The following is a 24,543-nucleotide window of genomic DNA, read 5'->3' as shown; positions in this document are numbered from 1 at the left end:
GGTCTCTTAATGGCTGCATGAGAGAGATCTGGCAGGTGCACTGTTTCAAATCTGTAACAACCGATGACAAATTCATTACCTTCAATCAGGATAACAAATGTTCCTTGCTTTACTTGCTGTGCCACCGCTCCCTCTGTAAAGCAAAGACCAGAATTCCTTCTCTGAGACGAATGATGTCCTATGCTGAGTTTTATTTGTTAGGTATTTGGAGTTGCTTTTTATGAACGTTTCAGATGGATCAGTTATGAGGTTCATTTCAGCTAGGATGGTGCCTTAGAAGGCATTATGCAGCAAGGTTGGGATTTGTAATGAGGATGACTTCATGGGCAGGTTAAGAAAAGGATAAAAGCTCCTTCTGTTCATCCTGCTTATGTTGTTTCTCTGTCTTACCTCATTCTCTCTTTCTGTTTTCCCTCAACAGTGCGTCTCCATGACAGTATCGCAGAAGAAGGCTTTCATTACCTGGTCTTTGACCTGTAAGTATCTGAGTCCGACAGTGTGATCTTCTGTTGAGATGAGGCCTGTATACTCACACTTTCCACTTCCTTTCAGCCTTGTTTGGCAGTAATTAACTTTGTTAATTAACTTCGTTAATTACAGGAAAATGTAATTGAAGTATGACGATTAAACTTTATTCTCTAGCCAGTAGGCCCATTTCTCTGTACCATATATTTCGGAATTCTTTTGCTTAAGTTATGCTGACATCATTTTAAACAATTATCAGAGTCTGACGTGTTGTTGAGATGTAGACTCCTCTGCATAACTGTAGTGTGTGTGAGAGCAAGACATAAATGTAAGTGTATGTGTGTGTAGATTGTGACTGTATGGCCCTCTCTCAGGGCTCTTGTGTCAGGACGCTGATAGCGCTCGCCCAACACTAAAGTGCCGCCCCGTGGTGATAAAACTCTCCATTAGCCACATACTCCTCTACAGGCCTCGTGCTCTTTATAGTTTATAGCTGAATGGAACCGCTGTGGGTTCTCCATACTTGAGTTGTTGATAAAGCCTGTATTTCTTCCTGTAGTGTGACTGGTGGAGAATTGTTTGAAGACATTGTCGCAAGAGAATATTACAGTGAAGCAGATGCAAGGTAAGTTTAAAAATTCACCTAAAATCATATCAGCGTTTAGTTGTAATTTATAAATAATATACACTACTACCGTGGGTCAGTTTGGGGTCACTAAGTCCGAAAGAACTTTGTACTTTTATTCAGCACGGATGCATTAAATTGATCAAATTTAACAGTAAAGACACTTGTGTGAAAAAAGAACAAAAGATTCAAATACTTTAAATGTTCTTTTCAGAGAATACAAAAAAAATCACAATTTCCACAAAACTGTTAAGCAGCACAACTGTTTTCAACATTGATAATAAGAAATGTTTATTGAGCACCAAATCAGCATATTAAAAGGATTTGTATAAATAATATATTATGTAATATATACAATAATAAAATATTTATGGATTTTTTTTCTGTAAATACTATGGTACATCAATCTCATAGTCTTTTCTTTAATTCTTTACTCAAAGTGCCATGGTATTACTTTCTGCTGCCATCACTGTACCATGGCACTACCACAGTGCTTTTGTAAGGCCTTAGTGAAAATATTCTGTCTCTAACACTGCCCTTTGGTCCCAGACAGCGAGACAATCATTAAATGCCAAGGTTACGCAACTAATTATTAAACATGATATTTTTATTTCAAATAATGTCAAACTATGTAAATACTCTCAGTGCTTTAACAGGGATGGCAGCTGACCTGAAATGTGGCGTTATTTTTAACCTGCTGCCTGGATAGGCATCTCCTTAAATTAAAACTGACTGTCTGCACTTCAGTCCATTTCCACTTCATATTCAGCACTAAGCCGGAACAACAAAATTAGTGTTACTTTCCAGTTACTTTTGGAAGCCACTCTCCAGACTTGCAGCATGAAGGCTGCTTCTGAGAGTTTGCATCAAGGGGGAGAACAGAGAGAGTTTTTACTGGAAAGTGCCTCCGAAATGGGATGGAATGGAATGCAGTCCACAGATTTGGCCAAATTTGGACACAAGAAATGCCTTCCTCGCCATCCTTCCTCAAGAGAGCTTTAGGGAATATCTAATGGGGCTCTTTCTTTACTTGACTGCCATTGCTTTTCTTTCTTCAGGCTCTCTCTTTTTTGCTCTCTCATTACATAAACCGAATCATTCGGAAATTTATTATTTTTCAAGTTCCAAACAAACAAAAAATCTCTCAAAGAGATGTCATCCCCACCCAACTCGCCCTCTGTCCTCGGGCCACGACCTTTTGAACAGGTTTCAGAGCTCTATAATGAGCTGCTCCACTCACTGCATTTAGAAGCATTCCAGCTTCACCGGTGCTTGATATTTCTGTCCCCTCACTGTCTATGGAAAGACTTCTGCGCAACACATGCACGTCTGTGTAGTATTACTGGGATATATATATATATATACATACACACATTAACTATTGTTCAGAAGTTTAGGGGTGGTAAGATTGGTAAGATTTTTGTCTGTTATTCTCATCCAGGCTGCATTTATATATACACAAACATACCTGTACATACATGCATACATACAGTGGGTACGGCCACTGTACATACACACACGCATTCAGCTTCAGGAATTTGTTTTGCCATTTGGATGACATGGTAAATGTATTTTCATTTCCATCCTGGAAAGCTTCTCTGGCAGCTTTGAGAACCACAAAACAAACCAGATTATTTATCTGTTCATGCAAAGCTCAGTCTATCTGCACAGGCCAGATTCTGTAGCTGGATTTCTTGCACCCAGTCTTCTATCTGGAGTTAGATCCTTGTACTAATGCCTGGGTTTCTCTCCCTAATCCAACCCTCTTTTCCTCCCCTCTGCTTTCTGTTTCTCAGTCATTGCATCAATCAGATCCTGGAAAGCGTCAGCCACATCCACCAGCATGACATTGTGCACAGGGACCTCAAGGTGAGTCATGCCGTCACTGTGGCAACATGCCAATACGGGAGCTTGCGTCATCCAAGCCCTCCTCCTCTTGGCAACCCTGTGGCGTCATTTGCACACACTCAGACATGTGCTTGCAACATTAAACGCTGTGTGGACACAAACTTGACACCGGAGAACATGTATGCCGTTTGATTGTGTTATTTCATTCTCTTGACGTCAGAGCTCGGCCGGTTGGCTGTGGCTAATCCTGAGGGGTCATTTGATAAGCACAATGCAGAAAGCAAACAAAGGAACATTTAATGGATGATGGAGAGATTTGTTCTTTAAATGCCATCATTCAATGTGAACCTCATATTGGATTGAAATTGAAATAGTGTTTCCTTGTTGCTTGTCAGAGTTTACAATGATTTTCCTTTGTATCTCCACATCTTCCTAGGAGTAGATGTAGATGTAGTAGAGCCTGTTTAGGAGGTGAAATTGTGTTTGTTCAAGTTTTTTTTTTCTTACAATAATAACTGATGAAACACATAATAGATCAGTGGCATGTGGTGGACAAAAATGTGTAACCCCACCCCTACTAAAAAAAAAAAAAAAAACACTGAACCATTACTTTCTGTATTTGTTCACCTCTTGAAAAGTAAAGACAGACAGAGGAGTACTGGAGGCAGGCCGGTTGCTATGGAAACCTGTGTGATGTCATGGTGGCTGCAGAGTCATGGCATGATGGTGAGCGTGTCTGGTGGGGAGTCATTTTGCCTCCTCTAATTCATCAGAGGGAAAGAGACAGAACTGTTGAACAGACAGACAAGGAGGAAAAGGAAAACTAGATAGAGAAAGAATGTTTAGGAGGGAAGAGAAATCCCTAGAGTTGCAGGACAAAGGCATTGGGCGCTGATTTTTATTGAAGGAGTAAGGATGAAGTTCACAGATAAAATATATGTAAATATTATATGAAAAACTAGAAATGCTGCCTTGGCAACTAACTGATATAAATATGAAGAACTCAAATTATTAAAACTAAAACTGAAATAAATATAAATTAAAGCTAAATAGAAACATTTTAAAAACTAATAAAAATGACAAAAGTATATAAAATTATTAAAATATACACTAATATGAAAATGGAAACCAAAAATATAAAAATAAATAGAATTAATAATTACTAAATACTATAATAGTATATAAGTAATACTAAAATAACACTCACTTGTTTATCCCTTTAAATTAAGTGGGAAAAAACAGTCGTAGAGAATTAGCCAATAAATGTGCAATAAATTTTTTATTATTTGCAGTTTGTTTTATTGTTGATACTAGGATATGGTGAGATGTGATGCCTAGCACTTAAAACCTTTTTTAGTGTTTTTATTTCACAACATAATACATTAAAAACCATTAAAGGCAGTTTAAAAACATTTGAGCGAATCCCTACATGGAATATCTGCTGCATGAGTTACCAATCCTGTTTTAATTTGGCTTATGACTAATCTAGCTATGTCAGCATCCCCTAATTAACATTCATTAAAATATGATGTGACATCACAGAAAGTCTGTTGTGTCCATCCTACTATAAACGTGTTGGCGCAGTTTTTGCAGGATGACTGCAGTGTCCAGGTCAGGGCTGTGCCTGCAGCATTCAGAGGCAGCGGGGTGTGCAGGACAGCAGGGCGAGAGAGCAGCTCACCCCTGCTCTCGTAGCATGAGATAACAAGCCCTCCTCTCTGTCTCTTCATGAATTATGCAGCTTAGAGCAATGAGCGTGCTGTCACAGCTATCCATCCGCTTTACACATAGACACACACACACCAGTGAGATACTAGACACCTCCAGACACCACATGCAATCTCTCTCTTCTTCTCTCTCACATGTACAAGCATGCACACCATTTCTGTCTCTCTCACTTGATGCACACTGTAGTTCAAGTCCGGATCTCAGTATTCCTACAATGTGACGATGAAAGACTCTCCTCATAGAACATGCTGGATACGTTTACGTCCTTTTATGCAGATCACAGCTGATTAAATTCAGCGTCGGTAGGCTTGATAATCACCTTTAGCATAATCATACACAGAATGAATGAGCAGCCATGTGGGAGTGAATGCCCATGAATTGCACTTCATAATTCTTTTGGCTCGTGCTACTGGTAATTTTACTTTCCCTATTTTTATATTTGTATTACCTTTTTTGTCATCTAATCTTGAAAACGCTTAATTTAATAACACTGTTAATGCAAATGTCAAAATGAATATCCAAGTCCAGTCACCTTTATTCAAATAGCGCTTTATGCAATACAGATTGTGTCAAAGCAGCTTTACAGTGTTAAACAGAAAAACCGTGTGCTGATAATGCAAGAGGACAATAGAAAACAGTCAGTTTATCAGATAAAGTCAGTTCATTGTTGATTCAGTGATGTCATCATCCAGCTCAGTTCAGTTCTCTTCCTATAGTGTCTGTGCAGTCAAGTCAACAATGTTGCCAGAAATTGTCCCCAACTAAGCAAGCCAAAGGTGACAGTAGCAAGGAAACTCCATCAGTGACAGAAATGGAGAAAAAATACCTTGGGAGTTCTCCTCTGGCCAGACGAAACCAGCATGGTGTGGTTTAATTCCAGGCTGCAACGCAAGTCAGATTGAGCAGAGGACTCGTCTGGTTCTCGTGGTCTTGTGCCAATGGCCGACGAGGTCTTCACAGGGGGCATTTGTCTCTTGGGTTCATCTAGTTGACATGGTCTCCGCTGACATTCAGGGCTGTAGAGGTCATCTCTAGGTCCTGATCCACCATCTGGACTGGATACAGACTGGATCCAGATGACTGCAGTGACCATCTGATCTGGATACGGACTGGATCTGGGTGGCTACGGTGACCTCGGAATAAGAATAAAACAGACAAATATTAGCATAGATGCCATTCTTCTTACAATGTAACAAGTACATTGGGTGTTATGGGAAGTGTTCCCGGTTCCGGTTGTCCTATTTAATGCAGCCTAACAATCCTTTAACGGATTTGAATTATAGAAAAGGGATTGTGTGTTATGTGTATGGCAGGTTAAAGAAATGGGTCTTTAATCTAGATTTAAACTGACAGAGTGTGTTTGCCTCCTGAACAATGCTAGCTCGCTCAAGTACTGAGGAACTAAACCATTCAGGGCTTTATTAGTAATGAGCAAGATTTTAAAATGTGTACAATGTTTAATAGGGAGCCAGTGCAGAGTGGACAGAACCGGGCTAATATGGTTATACTTCCTGTTTTAGTAAGAACTCAAGCTGCTGCATTTTGGACCAGCTGGAGTTTGTTTAATAAGCACACTAAGCAACCACCCAAAAAAGCATTACAATAATCTAACCTTGAGGTCATGAACTCATGAATTAACATTTATGCATTTGACATTGAGAGCATTGGTCGTAATTTAGATATATTTTTAAGATGGAAAAATGCGGTTTTAAAAATGCTAAAAACATGACTTTCAAAGGACAGGTTGCTATCAAATAGCACACCTAGGTTCCTAACTGATGACGAAGAATTGACAGCACAGTCATCAAGTGTTAGACAGTGTTCTAGTTTATTACATGCAGAGGATTTTGGTCTGATAATTAACACCTCTGCTTTTTCAGAATTTAGCAGTAGGAAATTACTAGTCATCCAGTTTTTATGTCAGCTATGCATTCTGTTAGTTTTGCAAATTGGTGTTTCGTCGGACCACAAAGAAATATAGAGCTGAGTATCATCAGCATAACAGTGAAAGCTAACACCATTTTTCCTGATGATATCTCCAAGGGTAGCATGTAAAGCGTGAAAAGCAACAGTCCTAGTACTGAGCCTTGTGGTATTCCATACTGCACTTGTGAACAATATGATACTTCTTCATTCACTGCCACGAATTGATGACGGTCAGATAAGTATGATTTGAACCATGCCATCCCTATATTTTCATACTGTACACTATAATTTAGTGATGTCTAAATATACTTGAAGCATTCAGAACAAGTTCTGTTAGGTTTTAGTGTTATTTTTATTTCATTTAGGTGAAATGGTATAAAATAATAAAGGTGTGGTCACATTTACAGTTGTGTGTGGAAAAATGTAAGTGAAAATATAAAAATAAAAGCTAATCCAAAATGTTATTAAATTCTATAATAGTATATAAATAAATACTTGTAGCATTCAAAACAAGTTGTTTTGCGATTAGGAATTTTGCATGAGGGTGAAGAATTTCTCCACACAGATTTTGCAATAGAAAGCTGCTTGGTTTGAAAGTGACTTCTGTATGAGCTGTACATCATTACATTATTGACAATAGTCAGTGGGCCTATTTTGCCCTGTACAATTTTGCACGCTACGAACACTCACAACAGACAGAAATGGCACACTGCAGCTTTATGTTTTAATGTTAAAATCACAATATTGGAGATTTCAGTTCTGATGTGCCCATTTTTGTTCTTGTCTCCTCCCTCACTTTATTGCTCACTATTCTTACTTTCTTCTCTCCTGCCCTTTTCTCTGTCATGCGTACTCCTGTAGCCAGAGAACCTGCTGTTAGCCAGTAAGATGAAGGGGGCAGCAGTGAAGTTGGCTGATTTTGGCCTTGCCATCGAGGTGCAGGGAGATCAGCAGGCCTGGTTCGGTAAGACTCCTCTGCTTTTCCTTCAACTCATTGGTAGCCTCATCTCTTAAAGGGATTTGACTTGAAGCCATTCTAGATCATCCTGAGGCAAGACTGAATTAAATTCAACAGCCCAAATGAATTTCTCTGGTTTCTCAAACAAATATTCAAAGCCCTGAAAATGTATCCGCTCATTTAGATGCCACTGGTGCTCGTAAACTCATTCTGAAAGCTGACTTTCAACCAGCAATGATTTTTCTTAATGCTCTGTTTGCTCTCAGTGACATCTGTGACTCTTGTTGGGACTAGAGAGCTCTGGAGAGTAGCCAGCTTGTGTTTTTACTCTGTGCTCTTGGGAAATATGGAGTAGTTTTCTCAATGTTTACTGTCCTTTTTGAGTCAAGACTACTCACTTGAACCAAGTCAAAGGTTACAGACGACAAAGCCAGTGGACAAATTGGATTAAGCTTGTCCAACATCATGGGAATTTTTTATGTGCGTTTCATATTTCACAGCATTATAAGAAAGTGTTTTTTTTTTGTTTTTTTTTACAAAAACAAAACAATTTTTGTATTTTAGTTTATTTTATGCTAATTGAAATGTTGTTGCCTTATTTGTAATGCTCAGAATTTGGTTATCATAAAGAGATTGTGTTGAAGATTTAGTGATTTGAAATCTGTTCATTTTAGATATTAAATGTAAGTAATCACACTCTGGCCTTACAGGTTTTGCAGGCACCCCTGGATACCTCTCCCCTGAAGTCCTGAGAAAGGATCCCTATGGCAAACCAGTGGATATCTGGGCTTGTGGTAAGATTTTCACCTGTTTTATTTAGTGTTCACATTAAAATGATTCCAAGACTCTCTTTGGTCTGGTGTCTTATAGTGTTGAGTATTTGTCCAATTTTGTGAATAATCAGTGTAAAAAATATGTGATTCAGTCTCATTACTTTGGAAGAACAGTGGACTAGTACTAGTATGAAGTTACCTATTTATGTGTCCTGGGCAGGTGTGATCTTGTATATCCTGCTGGTGGGTTACCCTCCTTTCTGGGACGAGGACCAGCACAAACTGTATCAACAGATCAAGGCTGGAGCCTATGACGTGAGTAATCACACTCACTGTTTGCCTTAATGAGCTCTCACTGCTTTATAATCTAATGACTCTTTTAAATCTAATCAGACCTGAATATTTGTTCATATCCACATTACTATTCAAAAGTTTGGATTCGTTGTTCGAAATCTTTTGTTATAATAATAATAAAAGTATTAAAATCTTTTTAAAATATCCCACTCATTTCAATTTCAAAAGTATCCCACATTTGATTGGTAGTGTACATGTGTGAAAGGAACACTTAAAGTTTTCACATCACATGTCTTTTTAAATTCCAAAATGAACCTTGGGTCGACCAGTTGCACCATTGTATTTTTTTAGACATATTTTTAAGCTACAATCATCCAACCTAAATGTTTCGTCACCCAGTGTATTTGTGTTTTACAATTTATAATGTTGTTGATTCATATTTATATTGTGAGGAAGATACTTAAAAAGAACTTTGATTTAAAACTCAGGATTGAATTTATATATAACTAAAAAAGACAAGTAAACAGTCAGTAATAAAATAAGAATAGATAAATGACAAGCAATGGCACAAACAAGTACAATAACAAGACTAAAATGAACTGTGCTTTAATTTTTTCAGCTATAACAGTAATATCCAGGTACAGAAATACCACAGAAACTGAATAATCTATTTAACTTTAAAATAACACTGGTTAGTCTTCAATGTATAAATAGACATTAATGACAGACAGCAGCAGGTTTATTTAGTTTGCTGTCTCTTTAAGACCACATGCACGGATCTAACTGTTACACATAAGTTTTGTTTCTCAACTGTTTACATTCACTTAATAGCCTATATACCGACAATGTTTAGTATAAATCAACTGTTTACGTGAATACTCATCAAGACGGGCATTTTGAGATAATTTTGTACGTATCTGGCTGTTTACGCGCAATAAGGCGCAACACAACTTTATTCTGTAGTCGCGCGCTCTCAGATGCGGCTCTATGTGCGCGCGCTTTGGGTGTGAGCTCACAGAAAGGGGTCTCACAGAGAGCGCGCAAGTACTGAATTGAGCACTTCAAAGTTTAAAATTGAAATACTCAAAAGCATGTGCAAATGATACATTCCATCATCTGTCCAAAGCATCTTTCACGCTGAAATTTCCTGCGGAAACTGCGGGAATCAATAGAATATGTGCAATCCCGTGCCGAAATTCAATTCAACGTATCTGATGTAATTAAAGTAGGCGCTTACAAAACAGGCATGTCGAACAAAAGGTCTGTTTATTTTAGCTGTGCTCAGCTCAACCAGGAACAGAAAGTGAAAGCCCTTTTATTAGACCTGTCTTTTATTGCCCATAAGCATGTTGACAAAGATGCTCTCATGGCCCCATACAGAGATTTTAGTGCCACCACATCGACCCAGAGTGGCAAACCCAGATTGAAGCCGTTGTTAATATTTAATTGGTTGGGATAGGGAGCAGAGTTACTCAATAATAAATTATGGCAGCCCCCTCCTCTAGAGCTCAGCCGAGAAACATACAGGAGTCTTCATCATCATCATCACCACCTCAAATCCTAGAAGAAAACCAGTTTAGAGTGGGATATTTCCTATTAACACTATTCTATATAGCTTATATGAGGTTACAACAATCTTGCAGATGGCATAGTGTCATATTTTTGTCTGTCAGCGCAGTGACCAGCTGTAGCTCAAAGCTGCTGTTTGTAAACAATCTAGCATGATTAAAGTATATGGATTCACCCTAATTTTATTTCATTTGTGCTTTCACCATCCCTTTTAGTCCAGAAAGGCTCTCTAAGTGCATTGGAGTGTAGCATGTTTGTAGTGTTTGTTTGTTGTATAGTGCCATTGTCCATTTGATGGAGTGCTGCGGTGTGGGAAAGATGTGATTACGAAGGCCAGTTTTGGTTTCAGCATTTTCAGCCATCCAGGTGAAAAACACCACTTTGCCATCCATCGCTTTAGCTGCTCTGCTTTAATCTTATTAAAATCCATTACAGGCCATGGACGCCATTGATCTGTGTGTTTGTCCATGTCTGTATACATTTGAGCCCTCTGTTTCATACAAAAGTCTGGGACTAGTGAAAATGTTTCTATTTTTCATTATTTCCTAATGTAATACATGCGTTTTCATTAGTTTATATTATCAGCATCAGCATAAAGTTGATGTAACATTCATAATATCTTAGTACCTGGTTTGTCCCCCTTTTGTTTTCACGTGGAACTTCATGAACTGAAGTTTGTGTAAACCCTGATGATCATGTTCATGTTGAGCTTCACTGGAAGAACATCGTTTGTACACATGATCACTGTCACAAATATATCTATGATTAGTGACCTAGAACTATTAAATTCATGTTTATTTCTGTAGAGCTTTTCAAAATACATATCCTTTTAAAGTAGCTATACAGAAAATTTGTGTTTAAATGTAAAAAATGTCATTGGGCCTTAGTTTGTTTATGAATAAATGTGAAATGTTTCTTATACATTTTTTTCATCATAACATTTTTGTTATAATTGTTTCAAAATCTTTCTTTTCATTTCCAGGTTTAAATGAAACAAACCACAGCTTTTCACTGTAGACCTCACTGTATATCAAGAAAACTCAGTCATCTTCTCTTTCTCTTGTCTTTTCATGTCTTAGTTTCCCTCTCCAGAGTGGGACACTGTTACCGCAGAGGCCAAAAACCTCATCAACCAGATGTTGACCATCAACCCAGCGAAGAGGATCACAGCTGACCAAGCACTCAAACATCCGTGGGTCTGTGTAAGTGGACTTAAACCCCCAGCACTTTTCATTGCATCTCTCAAGGCTGGTTTATATTGTTGTCACCCAGCTTTTCACAATTACATCCAACAACTGGCATAATGTCATACAGCTTACACATCAGTCTGCAATGAGGTAAACATGTGCTAGCCTGTTTGGTTGATGAAAAACATCAAATGAGACTTTATATACAATTTGTATTATAAACAATCTGTCATGACGTATACGAATAAAGATTTGTCCTAAGGACTGATGTCTCTTTCCCACTTAGCAACGCTCCACTGTCGCCTCCATGGTGCATCGTCAAGAAACCGTTGAGTGTCTGCGCAAGTTCAACGCCCGCAGAAAACTAAAGGTCTGATTCATTAATTTCCAGCACAATAAGGTTCAATATGTTAACATTAGTTTATGTATTCGCTAACATGAATAAACAAAGTACAGTACTTGCAGCATTTATTAATATAGGTTAATGTTATTTCTGCATATACTGATACATTTTTTAAGTATACATTAAAATTAGTCAATTAGGAACAAACAAAGTAAAATTGTAAATTCATACATGAACATTAACCTAAATTAATAAATGCTGTAAAAATGTTATTCATTGTTAGTTAATGACACCAAATGCATTAACTAATAGTAACAAACTCAACCTAATTGTTTAGTATTACCCATTATTAATACTTTATCCAAATGAATGAATGTTTGAAAACTTTGTCCTTAGCAATGTTAATTTTGATTCCAATTCTAGATAAGATACTAAAGTAGCATTTGTGTTTCCTGCAGGGGGCCATTTTGACCACCATGCTGGTGTCCAGGAACTTCTCAGGTGAATGTCTCATTAGCTTCAGACGTATGAGTGAGACTTGTGCTCATGAATTGAGGGATCAGTATGTTACGTTTATGTAGTTCTTTCGAAACTTTTGATTTTGTAATCTGGCCCCACTTTCCTGACTGCATAGAGGCATTTGGGCTTTGCTTTAGGTTGCTTTGTTAGGATACAAATTGGGTAAGTTTTCCTTGTGATACCGGAAAGGCTGAGCTTCTGCCTTGAGTCAGCCTCTCCAAAACGACATGCTCTTTTGTCCAATAGTGGGTCGGCAGCACACCAGCCCCGCCGCCCCCACCACCAGCACAGCTGCACTGGCACAAGAAGGTACGTGAGATGGGAACTAGGGGGCCGTTGCCCACTTTCAGCCTCAGCATGTGACCAAGGGGAGCCTGCTATACCCTTGCCAACACACGGGCACTGAAACTCTTCTGAGAGGCTATTCGCTATGCAGAAAATACATAACACACGCTCCAGGGTTTGGGTTCGTTGACTGAATTTAGAATATTTAAATTCAAATTTGATTCAGTAGAAGTCTTGAGTGAAATTTAAGTGAATTGACAATATAAAACAAGCTCAAATTGAAATTAAGTCACTCCCAACCCTGAGACGCATTCGTATCCCTTTGTGCTTCATGACTTTTGACCAAAGTCTAGGATGAAAGAGCCCTCCTTTCCTGTCAGAGGCGACCTTTGCATTCAGCCTGCACTGAATGTCTTTACAAAAATGCTGTGAACTTGTCAGAAGATGTTTTGTGGCATTGTCAGCAGGTTAGGATGGTAAGAAGAGTATCACAAAAAATGTATTATGCCTTCCAAGTGGTGTCTCTCTGGAAACATAATGCATTATGGGTCTGTGCTCTTGGTGATGGTCCAGGGATGCTCCGGTGGAGGTATTTCAGCCAGAGTCACCTTAAGGAACGGCGTTATACTTAAGAGTTGCATTACAGATTTAGTTGCCTTGTTTTATGTTGATGGTTTCTTAAGGTGGCTCGTTCTCCTTGTATACCTCAGTCCAAAGTCAGGTCGGCTTATGGTCAACCAACTGCACTGGTATGAAATTGTGGGTGGATGCTGACATGCATTTGCCTGTAGTAAGAATGAATGTCTACATCATGTATGTATTAGCATGCTCTTAAGGGAAGACTTATTGAGAAGAACCACTCTACTGAAGTCTTCACAGTGGGGATCGCTGTGGCGTCCCTCAGAAGTACCTTTCAGCATGTGTTCGGGTGTCTTTTATGTGCATGGAGGACCCGAAGCAACAGGAACCACATGTCCTTTTGTCTTGCTTTTAGTTTATTTCTTAGTTTCTCGCCTCTTCATATACGTCTTAATGAAAGTGGCATGTCTGTGAATGCTCTGCCAAGTGCTTCTGTTGCTTTACAATGATACTTAATAGTTGCAATGGTTTATTTAAGCCTCAGAAGTACATATGATTTAATAATCAGAGGCAGTTGTTGACGATGTGATAGACTGTTATATCAGCCAGGCCATTTAATTAGCTGCTATTTGACTATTTTGAGAGCACCGTCCAATAAGCATGCCCACTTATGAGTTCCTTTAATTTGAGCAAATTTGTGTATGTCTCAGTTCCTGTCATCGTAAGATTTTAAGAAGTCTCTTTATGTTCACCAAGGCTGCATTTCTTTGTTCAAAAATACAGTTAAACAGAATTTTTGATTAATATTATTACCATTTAAAATAACTTTCTATGTTAACATATTTTTAAATGTAATTTATTCATGTGATGGCAAAGCTGAATTCTCAGCAGTCATTACTCCAATCTTCAGTGTCACATGATACTTCAAAATCATTCTAGTATGCTAAGAAACAGCATTTATTTGAAAAATAGAAGTATGTTGCGATGTAAAAGGCTTTACTGTCACTTTTGATCAATTTAATGCATTCTTGCTGAAAATTTTTTTTTATTTAATCTTACTGACCCCAAACTTTTGAACAGTAGTGCATATAGAAGCACTTTATTGGCCATCAGCCACCATGCTCTCTATTAGAAATGGCATTGACTATCTAATAAACCTCTTATCAGTCCACCACTAATGCTAAAGTAGTTTTTGATCCATTCCATGCTATCAACAAGTGCAGCACACAAACTCGGTTGACCCCATTATACAATTTTAATTACAAGGCCAGTTTAATTACGAGCACAACAGCTGAACAGGTCAGAAAAAAAAGACTTATCGTCCAACCACTCAGTCCTCTAATGAATCAGCAGTTCAGCTCTAATGTGCTAGAGTGAATTGAAACAGACATTGGTCTTGTGCAGGAGAAATGCCTTCAAGTGATGACAGCAGGCCAGACAGGAGATGCCTCTGCACAGCATGGACCCAGCATGAACAGAAACTCCTCTAGTTTTACTTTGATTTGCTTGATTATTTTGTTTGCCACAGCTATTTTTCTTTTTAACAATCTGTTGATTGGTTTATCTGACCTTTTTCCCTTTTTGCATTCTTTCCTACCTCTGTCTACTTTAAAAGGTAAGGGAATTTGGGGATAATACTTAGAAAGTCTACTTGTGTCCTTGTATGGTTTTTGTTTGTGCATATTGGCATTGTGTCTCATTAGATCAGTTTCGTTTTCAAAAACCATGTTTCTGTTTATGAGAACACAGAATAAGATGTGCTCATAAAATATGTTTCATATCAAACTGAGGTGGTCTTTCACATTTCTTGGTGGAGAGAATCTTCTAGTCCCGTTTTATGGTACCAGGGCTTTGGCGTGTGCTTGTTCACTGGATATAGGTGCCATTTCATTGCCCTATGGATGGTTATTCTGGTCCTGTGACTCGTCTCAACCAGTGTTATTTTAGTATTATTTATATACTATTAGAGTATTTATTAATATTTTGAATGAACTTTATTTTCAGTTTTTAGTTTTAGTAATTTTGTTTTGTGTTTTTGTCATTTTTATTAGTTATATTAGTTTTATTTGTTAATCTAAATAGATAGATTGTAGATGGTAATTTAATTTATATAGTTTTAGTAATTTAGTACCTGATCTTAAACTTATTTCAGTTAATGCCAAGGAAACAATTTCATTTTTTTTCATCTAATATTTATATTTTATTTTATTTTATTTCAATTACTGAAAATTTTTTAAATATTTTTAGTTAGCAATACCATTACACTAAAGGAGCGACATTCCTATGTCAGGAACTATTCAGTTCATCAAATGTTTGAGCATTTCTAAGGTTTTTTTGTTTTTGTTTTCTCTCCTCTCATCTTTCAGCATGCAAAAGTTTACTGAACAAGAAGTCTGATGGCGTGAAGGTAAGCCCCACACACGTTTTAAAAATCTTTCTCATTACTTAAGTTCTTGAATCAGCATCGGAATCATACAATTTTATGGTTTTGTTAACATAAAGAAATGCACAATTCTACTCCAGTTTTAATGTTTAAAAGATTTGTCCTGTCATATTGATTTTTCTTCTTTAAAGGACATATTATAAACAGAACTGACAGTCAAGCTAACCGGCAAATGGTTTGCATAAAACCAAAGAGATTAAACACTCTCTGTTTCTAATTTAAAATGATTAGCTGCTTACGTTTTATTAGGCTGATATACTTCAATGTGATCTTGAATAATATCCCCCCAAGGAGACCTAAGCAAAAACCATTCAGCATATTTAGACTATTCATGATATTTGCCCATTTGTCAGTCCTGAGTCATGGCAAAATCTGTTGAAGCAGAGAGACTTACTCAGCCCTGTGCCGTCTCTGTGCATGCAGTGAATCGTCTGCCTTTCACCAAGCAACCGAGAAGCAAATACTTGAAATGAAAGAAGTCTTATCAATAAATCGATTTCAGCAGTTTAACACTTTTCAACTGTTGCCTCTGTCACATCACACATGGCTTTGCAACTTCTTGTGGTTGTTTATTTTTCTTCTCTCCTCTCTGTGGGATCTAACTAGCAGCTTTATTTTTTTCTGTGTTCACTGGCCTGTTTTTTATGCTTCCCTCTTTTGCCCTCCTCTGTTTCACCCTGTTCAGAAAAGGAAGTCAAGCTCCAGTGTTTATTTGATGGTGAGATCTGTTCCGTGTCTCTCCCCTTTTTCTGACTCTCCCTCAACACTTTCTCACTCTCTGGCTCTCTTTTTCTTCTTGTTTGAGATGCTCGAGAGTTTGTTTGGGTCTTTTTTTTTTTTTGTCTCATTGTAGGATTTTGTGAGTCATATGATCATCAAACATTAACAGAGTCATGTTCACCCATTCAACTCTGTTTTATTACATACACGCATTTATATTGTAAGCCTATTCTCCTTGAAACTCATTCTTCATTACCATTGCATCTCAGTGCTTTCTTGGTTTGCCAGACCAGGGTTTCTCCTTGACCTAAGTTTGGTCTGTCTTCTGCAAGCCCTTGATACATCCTGTGAGCTTCCTCCAGCTCGACGGGCCTTTTAGAATCAGTAGCATGTAGCCAATGTAGCCAATTATAACCAGGGCTGAAGTTTGCTCAGAGTGGACAAAGGACTCTTACTTGGTGCTCTTCAATAGGAAAGAGAGAATTTAAATGCTATTGGAACAGACTGTCTAAAGACACAGACAAACAAGCCTTTCTCTCACTGGAACTCCCCTTTTTCCCACAGTCCATAGTGTGTCAGGCGATTTCTGTTGCCATGGTAATAGCTGCAGTGGCTGTGACATCAGGTTTGTCCTAACAAGTGATAAGCCCCTTGTTACGATTTTAAAAAATATTTTTTTCTATTTATCTTTTTTTATTTTTATTTTTTTATTGTGATGATGTTTAATTATCCATATGGATTTCAGTTAATTTTTTTTCCTCGAAGAATAAATACATTTTCCTCTGTCGGTCAAGAGATTGAAAGTAAATTACAGCAGCAGCAGTTGATGTCTGTGAGTTAGACATGGCCGTTCTGTTTTAGCCTCATCACAGGGGAAGTTCAGTTCTACATTTTTATTATCTAACAAACATCATTGAGACGTTTGTGCATAAATTGCCATTTCTCAAAATGTCTTGAGTTTCTCCATCAGGTCTGGACATATGCACACCCTGACCCCTCTCTGCATTCATGGTCCATATAATCAAGTAGATCTGATCCTTTTCCAATGAACTATTTGTGGTCTTGAAATCTAATAATAAACATAAAGGTCACCCAATCATAGATTAAGTGATTCCAGTTAGACTCTTGGATACAAGAATCGATCATCTTTAAAATCGTATATTTAGTTATACATTTTTAAAAGCTTACATCATTGATTATATTGTATTATATTATATTATGCTATTAGAAAAATAATAATATAATATTTGAATAAAAATATATATTATATGTTTTATATTAACATAAAATATTATTAAAAGTTCTTTGTAAACATCTAAATTTTTGAAATTGATAGAAAATTGACACATATTTTTCAGAAATGGGGTTATATAGTGGCAGCTAGTTTGTAGGTCATCCAATGAAGACTGAATGCATAAATAAAGCAGTTTCTTTAAAAAATCTCCTTTTCTTTATGGCTCTTGAACTTTTGGCTGCTGTTTTGCTTCAGTCTGTTTGATCAGTGTTTGTTAACCTGTTGAATCTTTCTGTAAGGATTCTTGAACATTCTTCTCAAGAATCGTCTCTGTTTTACCGACGCCTCTTTTGTTTCTTTCCTATAGTCAGACTTTGTTCTTTTTTTTAATCATAAGTTGTACCCTGCATTGATTCACAGAGTCAGAGGTCTGAGCGTAAACTCTTCTCGCTGAAGCTTTTCACTGCATGCACTAGTGGACTATCAGGGTCTTGTGGCTCCATGACAGTAACATCAGCCTCTAGTTGTTGTTACTGTGCCAACAAAATAGTCTATTTAAATATTTCTGTAAATACCAAACACTTTATCTGTAGCCTTGAAACATTTCTTTGATTCTGATTTAATTCTGTTTTTTGGCACTGGAGGAGGAACTGTTGTATCCATCTTCATGGATATATTCTAATATATATAAATATATTTACACATTTATCAACACTGTAACAAATTCTCTCCACATAGATGTTTGAAATATGCTTACATACACATTTACTGAATTTACTTTATTATTATTGTTATTATTAAATAATTAAAAAAATAAAACATTTTAAAAATTAAATGATATGCTTTATTCTCTGTAGTCATATTTTGTTGAACAGTTACAAAACCACTGCCCAATTATATAGTATAACAATAAAGAACATAACCATGTAAAGGACGCTTACTGGCTTCTTTTGTCCAGCCTCCATGTTTTATCTTTGTTTTTATCAAGAACTGTAATGTGATTTACAGATGCATGAGAATTGCTTCATTATTTTTCATTTTGTACTATTATCCACCATCGGTAGTTTAAATCTGTCATTTCGTATAATCTGCGTACCTCTCACAAAAACAAGACCATACAGTTGAGCGTCTTTCATTAAGTCAAGTACAGCTAAAACGGCTTATTTCATCAAAGTGTATCATTAAAGGGCACATTACATGAGTGTTCTCTTACTTCTAAGCAAATTTACCCATACAGGTCCCCTTACGTGCTGTATTGTGGCTCGACGTGTCGAGTATGAGTTGAGGCTGTCGGTTCTTGAATGCCACTAAACAAAAGTCATTTTGTGTTGTCATTGTTTTTTTGTTTTGTTTTGTTTTTGCCCCAGCCACAGACAAACAACAACAAAAACAGTGTAGTAAGCAGCAGCACCAAAGACAGCAGCATATCATCCACCGCACCAATGGTACCTCATCTTAACTTTTTATTTATTTCACTCATAGTCTTGCCTATTCTTAGTCTTTAAGTCTATGTTTAGTAAAAGGCTTTATCAGTTTGTCCCATACCTGTTGTTTTGACTTCCACCACCCATCGCTCAATCCACTCAGATGAAGATGTGTGACGTTGCTCATGGTTTTTGATGAGTTGAACTAAAACATCTGGTTTGTGCCTGTGGATTTCTCTCTGGCTTCCTATTTTACCCAAACAAACTCGCAGGAGAAGTTTGACAGCTTAACAGACAAACCCTGTACTTAAAAACAACTTCAAATAACTTTTCTTTTTGCTCTGGCCATATTAAAGTGAGATGACACCTTTTTAGGCTAGTGGAATGTAGATAAACCCTAGTTGCACCTTCTCTTAATCTCAGTCGAGTATCCCAGGGTAAAACAGGATCATTTTATATCAGGAAGCAGAGCTGTTCTGTTTGTTCTGAAGATGCAGTCCCTGACTTTGCATTATGGGTAATTGCTCCTTTGACTGACGAATGGCTGTTACAGGTACGGCCCAGTTTACAGCCTTCAAAGGACATGAGACATCTAAAAGTCTGAGATCATTATATATTATCAGCATAAAATGTGAATAAAAACAATTTAAATACCAAAATATTTAATTGAGATATATATAATGTTTAATTGAATATTATTTGAATATTAAATTCAGTATATCTCAGTGTTTGGTTTTGTCCTCAACTCCATATTCATGTTATGTCAGTTTCGTTCTGTGTTTTAAATTTTCAGTAAGGTCTCAGACTTTTGGACACTACAGTGTCCCTGTCCTCATGCTACACTCTGTGATTGACAAGTGTGCCCATCCTGCTCCCCGCACAGACCTTGAAGTTGCTCGGGCTGACAGGCGATGAGGGTTTTTGTCTGAAATGCATCAGAGGGAATGAATTTGTAATTGCCTTTCAGCATGTAGGGACTGCATCTTCAAGTCTGCATTGACAGGTTGCTTATTAGAGGGTGTTGTGTTAGTGGTGGTGGTGGTGTAAATAAAGTAGAATCTAGTGCGCAAGACCGTTTGTTTATATGTGGGGTGTGTATGTGCAAAGGTGGGATCAATGCTTTGTTTTTTCAGGAGAAATAACATACTGTGGCATTGAAAGCTAACTGTTTGTGCAATGTTAATCAATTCTGTTGTGTCTGTGTGCTGTTGGTGACTGGGGTTGGTCTTGGAGAGAGTCTCGTCAAGCTTAATGAATACTTCTTCCACTGTGTTTCTGTGGTTAACTGTACCCAGTCCTTGCTTGCATATCCACTGACCTTCAGTTGTATAATGTCCTTCTTTACAAAAATTGTAGTTATTGTGCACAGTGGCCTCAAAGTATTTAGACACCTAACTCGCACTTAAACATGTATGAATACCATTGCATGTAGCTTTTTTTTTTTTTTTACATTAATGAATTTATTTTTAATTTGAATATTTTATTTATTGTTATTGATATTTCTGGTTATCAAACAACAGACCAAGTAGTATTTATTTTAAAGAAATATAGCACAAACACGTTTATAAATGTATTATAAATAAAACCACATAACAAACAAACAAGTGTAATAAATAAATTCTATTTTTTTTTATCACTGTTTCTGGACATCACACATTATGAGTCATTATGATTGATTGATTGATTGATTGATTGTCAAACATTACTAGATCATGTTCATTATATAACAAAACACCAAGCCAAGTGGCATTTTATTTTAAAGAAAAATTGCACAGGCATGTTTATTTATTTATTACTTTTTAAATTATTTATATTAATTAATTATTATTTAGTATTTTTATTATTTTATTTGTTTGTTACTGTTATTTCTGATTAGCAAACATGAGTGTAACATGCTATAACAAAACACTAACACAAGTAGCATTTATTTTAAAGAAATACAGCACAAGCTTGCTTGTTTGTTTGTTTAACATAAAAACATACAAGCAAATAATAGTAAATATCACTTTTTGTATATTTTACATTTTGGGCCACTGTATCCACCTTTTTCTTCAACGTGGAAGTAAGCCTATGGGTGAGACTTCCGGTTCATTAGCCACTATAGGGAAATAACGAGAAGAATAACAACGTGCAGTAAACGGTAAAACTGTTTGCACTACAAACCAGTGTGTTCATAATTAAGATAATACATTAAAATAATATGGTAAGACACACCAATTTTCAATATCAAGCAGGAAAAGGAGCGATTTTGTACAGCTAAAAATAGCTGGACGCCGATGAGACCGGAAGCTAGACCCATAGAATTTACAAATGGCCGCGCCCATTTTTACGGCAAGAAAAAGGTGGATACATATTATTAACCTAAGTAGCTCAAATGCAGAATTCCCCAATGTCAGCGTTTGATGTACATTCTGGCTACTGACAATCATGACAGTAGTACAGTCTCATCATGCTAGTTGTGGAGTTAGGGTCCCTACACCCTCTTACCTCAGCCCTGCATGGTAAACTCTCTCCTGCCTCCCCCAGGAACCACAGACCACTGTCGTGCACAATCCAGCCGATGGCATCAAGGTAAGCCACCTCTTTTAGCTCTGCACTGAACACCAGTCATTTGAGCTACTTCCCCTAACCTTCACAAATATCACTCAAATGAAGGGGGCTTGCCCTCATGCTGGGTTGGCTGGTTTGTGCAGGGCTTGGTGTGTTTCTGTGAGAGCTCAGTTTGTGTGTGAGGGTGTGCTGGGGTATATCTGTGCTTGCGGGTGGTTCTTTATATGTGTGTATTTGCTGATTTACAGTGTGCACTGTATATTGTTCCACATAGTTTATAGACCCTGTCTGCAAACCTGTATTTCTATACTTATTTTCCTGTCTTCCCACCATCCTACGATCAACCCTCCATCTTGCATATTGTCTCTCTCTCGTCACAGGGGTCTACAGAGAGCTGTAACACCACAGAAGAGGAGGACATGAAAGGTAGGAAAGGTACACTATCAACTCCTCATGTATTCTGCATGTCTTTCTCTTGTTCTCTGGGATCTACAGAATGGGGTGTGTGTGTATTGGTGCAAATATTAATTAAAAAGGTCATTAGTTAGTGTATTAAAGACCCTTTTTACACCTGATATTTAGATCTGTCCAGTAACAACAAATTTGTGGGCAGGGTCTTGGATTTTGTGACTACAACAGTTCTGTGCAGAAGATGCTTCACCAAAACGTTGCTTTCAAGACTATTTGTATCTTTTGCCTAAGTGTGTCAGTAGGTAATATCAGTTTTAGATTTCCAAACATTCCTTTTGCAAATTGTAATTATCCACTGAGATTATTGTTTGACCAAGTAGTCCGACATTAGATGGTATCGTTGAAACATAGATATGAGCTTCGCATCCGCAAACTTGGCCCTGGAGGGCCACTGTCCTGCAGAGTTTAGATCAACCCTAATTAAACACACCTGAACCAGCTAATCAAGCTCTTGCTAGGCATACAAGAAACTTCCAGGCAGGTATGTTGAGACAAGTTGGAGCTAAACTCTGCAGGACACCGGCCCTCCAGGACACCCCTGGTTTAGACCTACCCTGAGAAAACTCACCTGCCTGCAACCTTATAGTAATCCTGAAGACACTGATTAGCTGGTTTAAGTGTATTTGATTAGGGTTGGAGCTAAACTCTGCAGGATACCAGCCCTCCAGGATTAAGTTTGCCCATCAGATTGCCCATTTTCAGATTGTACAAAAATGTATGAATGAGATTGTATGAATTCATCTGAATTTGCCACCAATTCACCAAAATATAAAAGTTACGAACTGCCATGAGTGTGTTCCATTTACTCACCCTCATGTTGTTTTCATACCCATAAGATTTTAATTTATCTCAGAAACACAAACGAATATACTATTAATGAAACCTGACAGATTTCTGTCCCTCCATTGAAAGCCCATTGATGCGTTACAAAGTTCATAAAGATGGTAAAAGAAATCCGTATTAATTGAGCAGTTTAATCCAAGTCTTTTGAAGAGACACGATCACTGTATATGATGAACAGATTTCATTTAGCTTTTATTCACGTATAAACATTGATCAACGCACATCAAATATGGTAAACGGAGGCCCAAATGTGTTTTCTTGATGCATATGAACTAATGAGATTTGTTATCGAGTGTCAAGCAAGTACAGTTGAGTTTCCATTTACCATATTTGATGAGCACTATGTGTGTTGATCATTGTTAATTTGTGAATAAAACCCTGTTTTTAATGCATTTTATACTACAAATTCAATGTTTTTTTTACTACCTCTGAATGTGATTTCAGTAAAAGGATCATGAAATGCTTTGGACAGACTTTATTACCAGGTGTAAATGGGGTCAAGAGTTGTACACTTTCCCAACACTTAAAGAGAAATAGTGGTAATGAGGGCCAGAGGGAATAAATAGATACAGATACAGGCAGTGAATGATTGACAGTCAGATTTATTCCTGTGCGGTGAAAGGACCTTCATGGCATGATAATTGCTTTGCGTGTGCATTGACATCCAGCTCATCAGCTGTAGATACATTGCTGGTCACTACAGCAGCAGCTATAGTGTAGTATAAGGCACCAAAACAGGGTCAGACTGACTGATTGCTATCATGAATCAGCACAAGCTTTCATATGCTGTGAATGCCAGAGTTACCATGACACTGATGAATCACAAAGTTTTGTGTTCGTATAATGAATGTCCACAATATCTGAGGGAGTATTCGTTTTACTGCACTGACCTTTACAGACAACAAACACCGCTTTTGACAGAGCCTCTGTATCACATCACACAGTATGATGTCTAACAGAGTCACATGGTGATTTATTACAGCACGGCAATATTACACAACAGTTCAACTCAATTATACACAACCTTGGCATCATTCATCATCGGATTGGTCTTTTTGTTAAATTCTAAGTTATTCTGAGCTTTTATATTATCTTTTGACGGCTGTAGGATAATAAAACGTTACCTTACTTTAATCACTTCTATTAAATCTGGGAAACACACGCAGAGGTTTAATAGGTCACTAGAGCTTTAGAATCATTCATTACTTAACACTAATCTAAGTTTGAGGGTCAGGCAATAACTGGGACCTAACCCTCAGAGACCCAAGCTTTTTTTAAAGAAATGAATAATTTTATCAGCAAGGATGCATTAATTTGGTTTAAAAGTGACAGTAAAGACTTTTATAATGTTATAAAATATTTGTTTCAAGTAAACGCCCCTTTAAACGTTTTATTTTATTCATCAAACAATCTGAGACTGTATCACGGTTTCCACAAAAATATTACACATCACAACTGTTTTCAACATTCATAATAAGAAATGTTTCTTGAGCAGCAAATCAGCATATTAGAATGATTTCTGAAGGATCATGTGACCCTGAAGACTGCTGAACATTCGGCCATTATAGGCATATATTAAGTTTCAAAATAGATAAAAATATAAAGCTGTTATTTTAAATTGTAATGATATTTCACAATATTTCTCTTTTCACTGTATTTTTGATCAATTAAATGCAGCCTTGCTTGCTAAGTAGAAAAGACTTCTTTCAAAAATATTTAAAAATCTTACCAAGCCCAAACTTTTGAATAGTTGTGTGTG

General features: G+C 37.2%; 1 protein-coding gene across 27 annotated transcripts in view; it reads left to right on the top strand.

Annotated features, from left to right (window-relative positions):
* Nucleotides 1-24,543, top strand: part of LOC107743569 (calcium/calmodulin-dependent protein kinase type II subunit gamma-like) — a 60,443-nt gene that overhangs the window by 28,816 nt on the left and 7,084 nt on the right. For 4 of the 27 annotated variants that reach the window (XM_016556859.1, XM_016556865.1, XM_016556869.1 and 1 more), the window contains exons 4-17: nt 422-476; nt 1,025-1,090; nt 2,887-2,959; nt 7,454-7,556; nt 8,261-8,344; nt 8,544-8,638; nt 11,266-11,388; nt 11,660-11,743; nt 12,175-12,217; nt 12,482-12,544; nt 15,466-15,506; nt 18,864-18,941; nt 21,447-21,491; nt 21,851-21,905. In XM_016556859.1, the coding sequence (XP_016412345.1) occupies nt 422-476; nt 1,025-1,090; nt 2,887-2,959; nt 7,454-7,556; nt 8,261-8,344; nt 8,544-8,638; nt 11,266-11,388; nt 11,660-11,743; nt 12,175-12,217; nt 12,482-12,544; nt 15,466-15,506; nt 18,864-18,941; nt 21,447-21,491; nt 21,851-21,905 (1,008 nt within the window). Of the gene's footprint in view, nt 1-421; nt 477-1,024; nt 1,091-2,886; nt 2,960-7,453; nt 7,557-8,260; nt 8,345-8,543; nt 8,639-11,265; nt 11,389-11,659; nt 11,744-12,174; nt 12,218-12,481; nt 12,545-15,465; nt 15,507-16,227; nt 16,261-18,863; nt 18,942-21,446; nt 21,492-21,850; nt 21,906-24,543 lie in introns of all 27 variants that reach the window. The other 23 variants (XM_016556860.1, XM_016556867.1, XM_016556877.1 and 20 more) reach the window with 13 other exon arrangements.

The sequence above is a fragment of the Sinocyclocheilus rhinocerous genome, unplaced genomic scaffold (assembly GCF_001515625.1).
Source record: "Sinocyclocheilus rhinocerous isolate Xijiao unplaced genomic scaffold, SAMN03320098_v1.1 scaffold677, whole genome shotgun sequence".
Classification (NCBI taxonomy): domain Eukaryota; kingdom Metazoa; phylum Chordata; class Actinopteri; order Cypriniformes; family Cyprinidae; genus Sinocyclocheilus; species Sinocyclocheilus rhinocerous.
The sequence above is the reverse complement of the archived record's forward strand: the minus strand, read 5'-3'. Positions and strand labels throughout refer to the sequence as shown.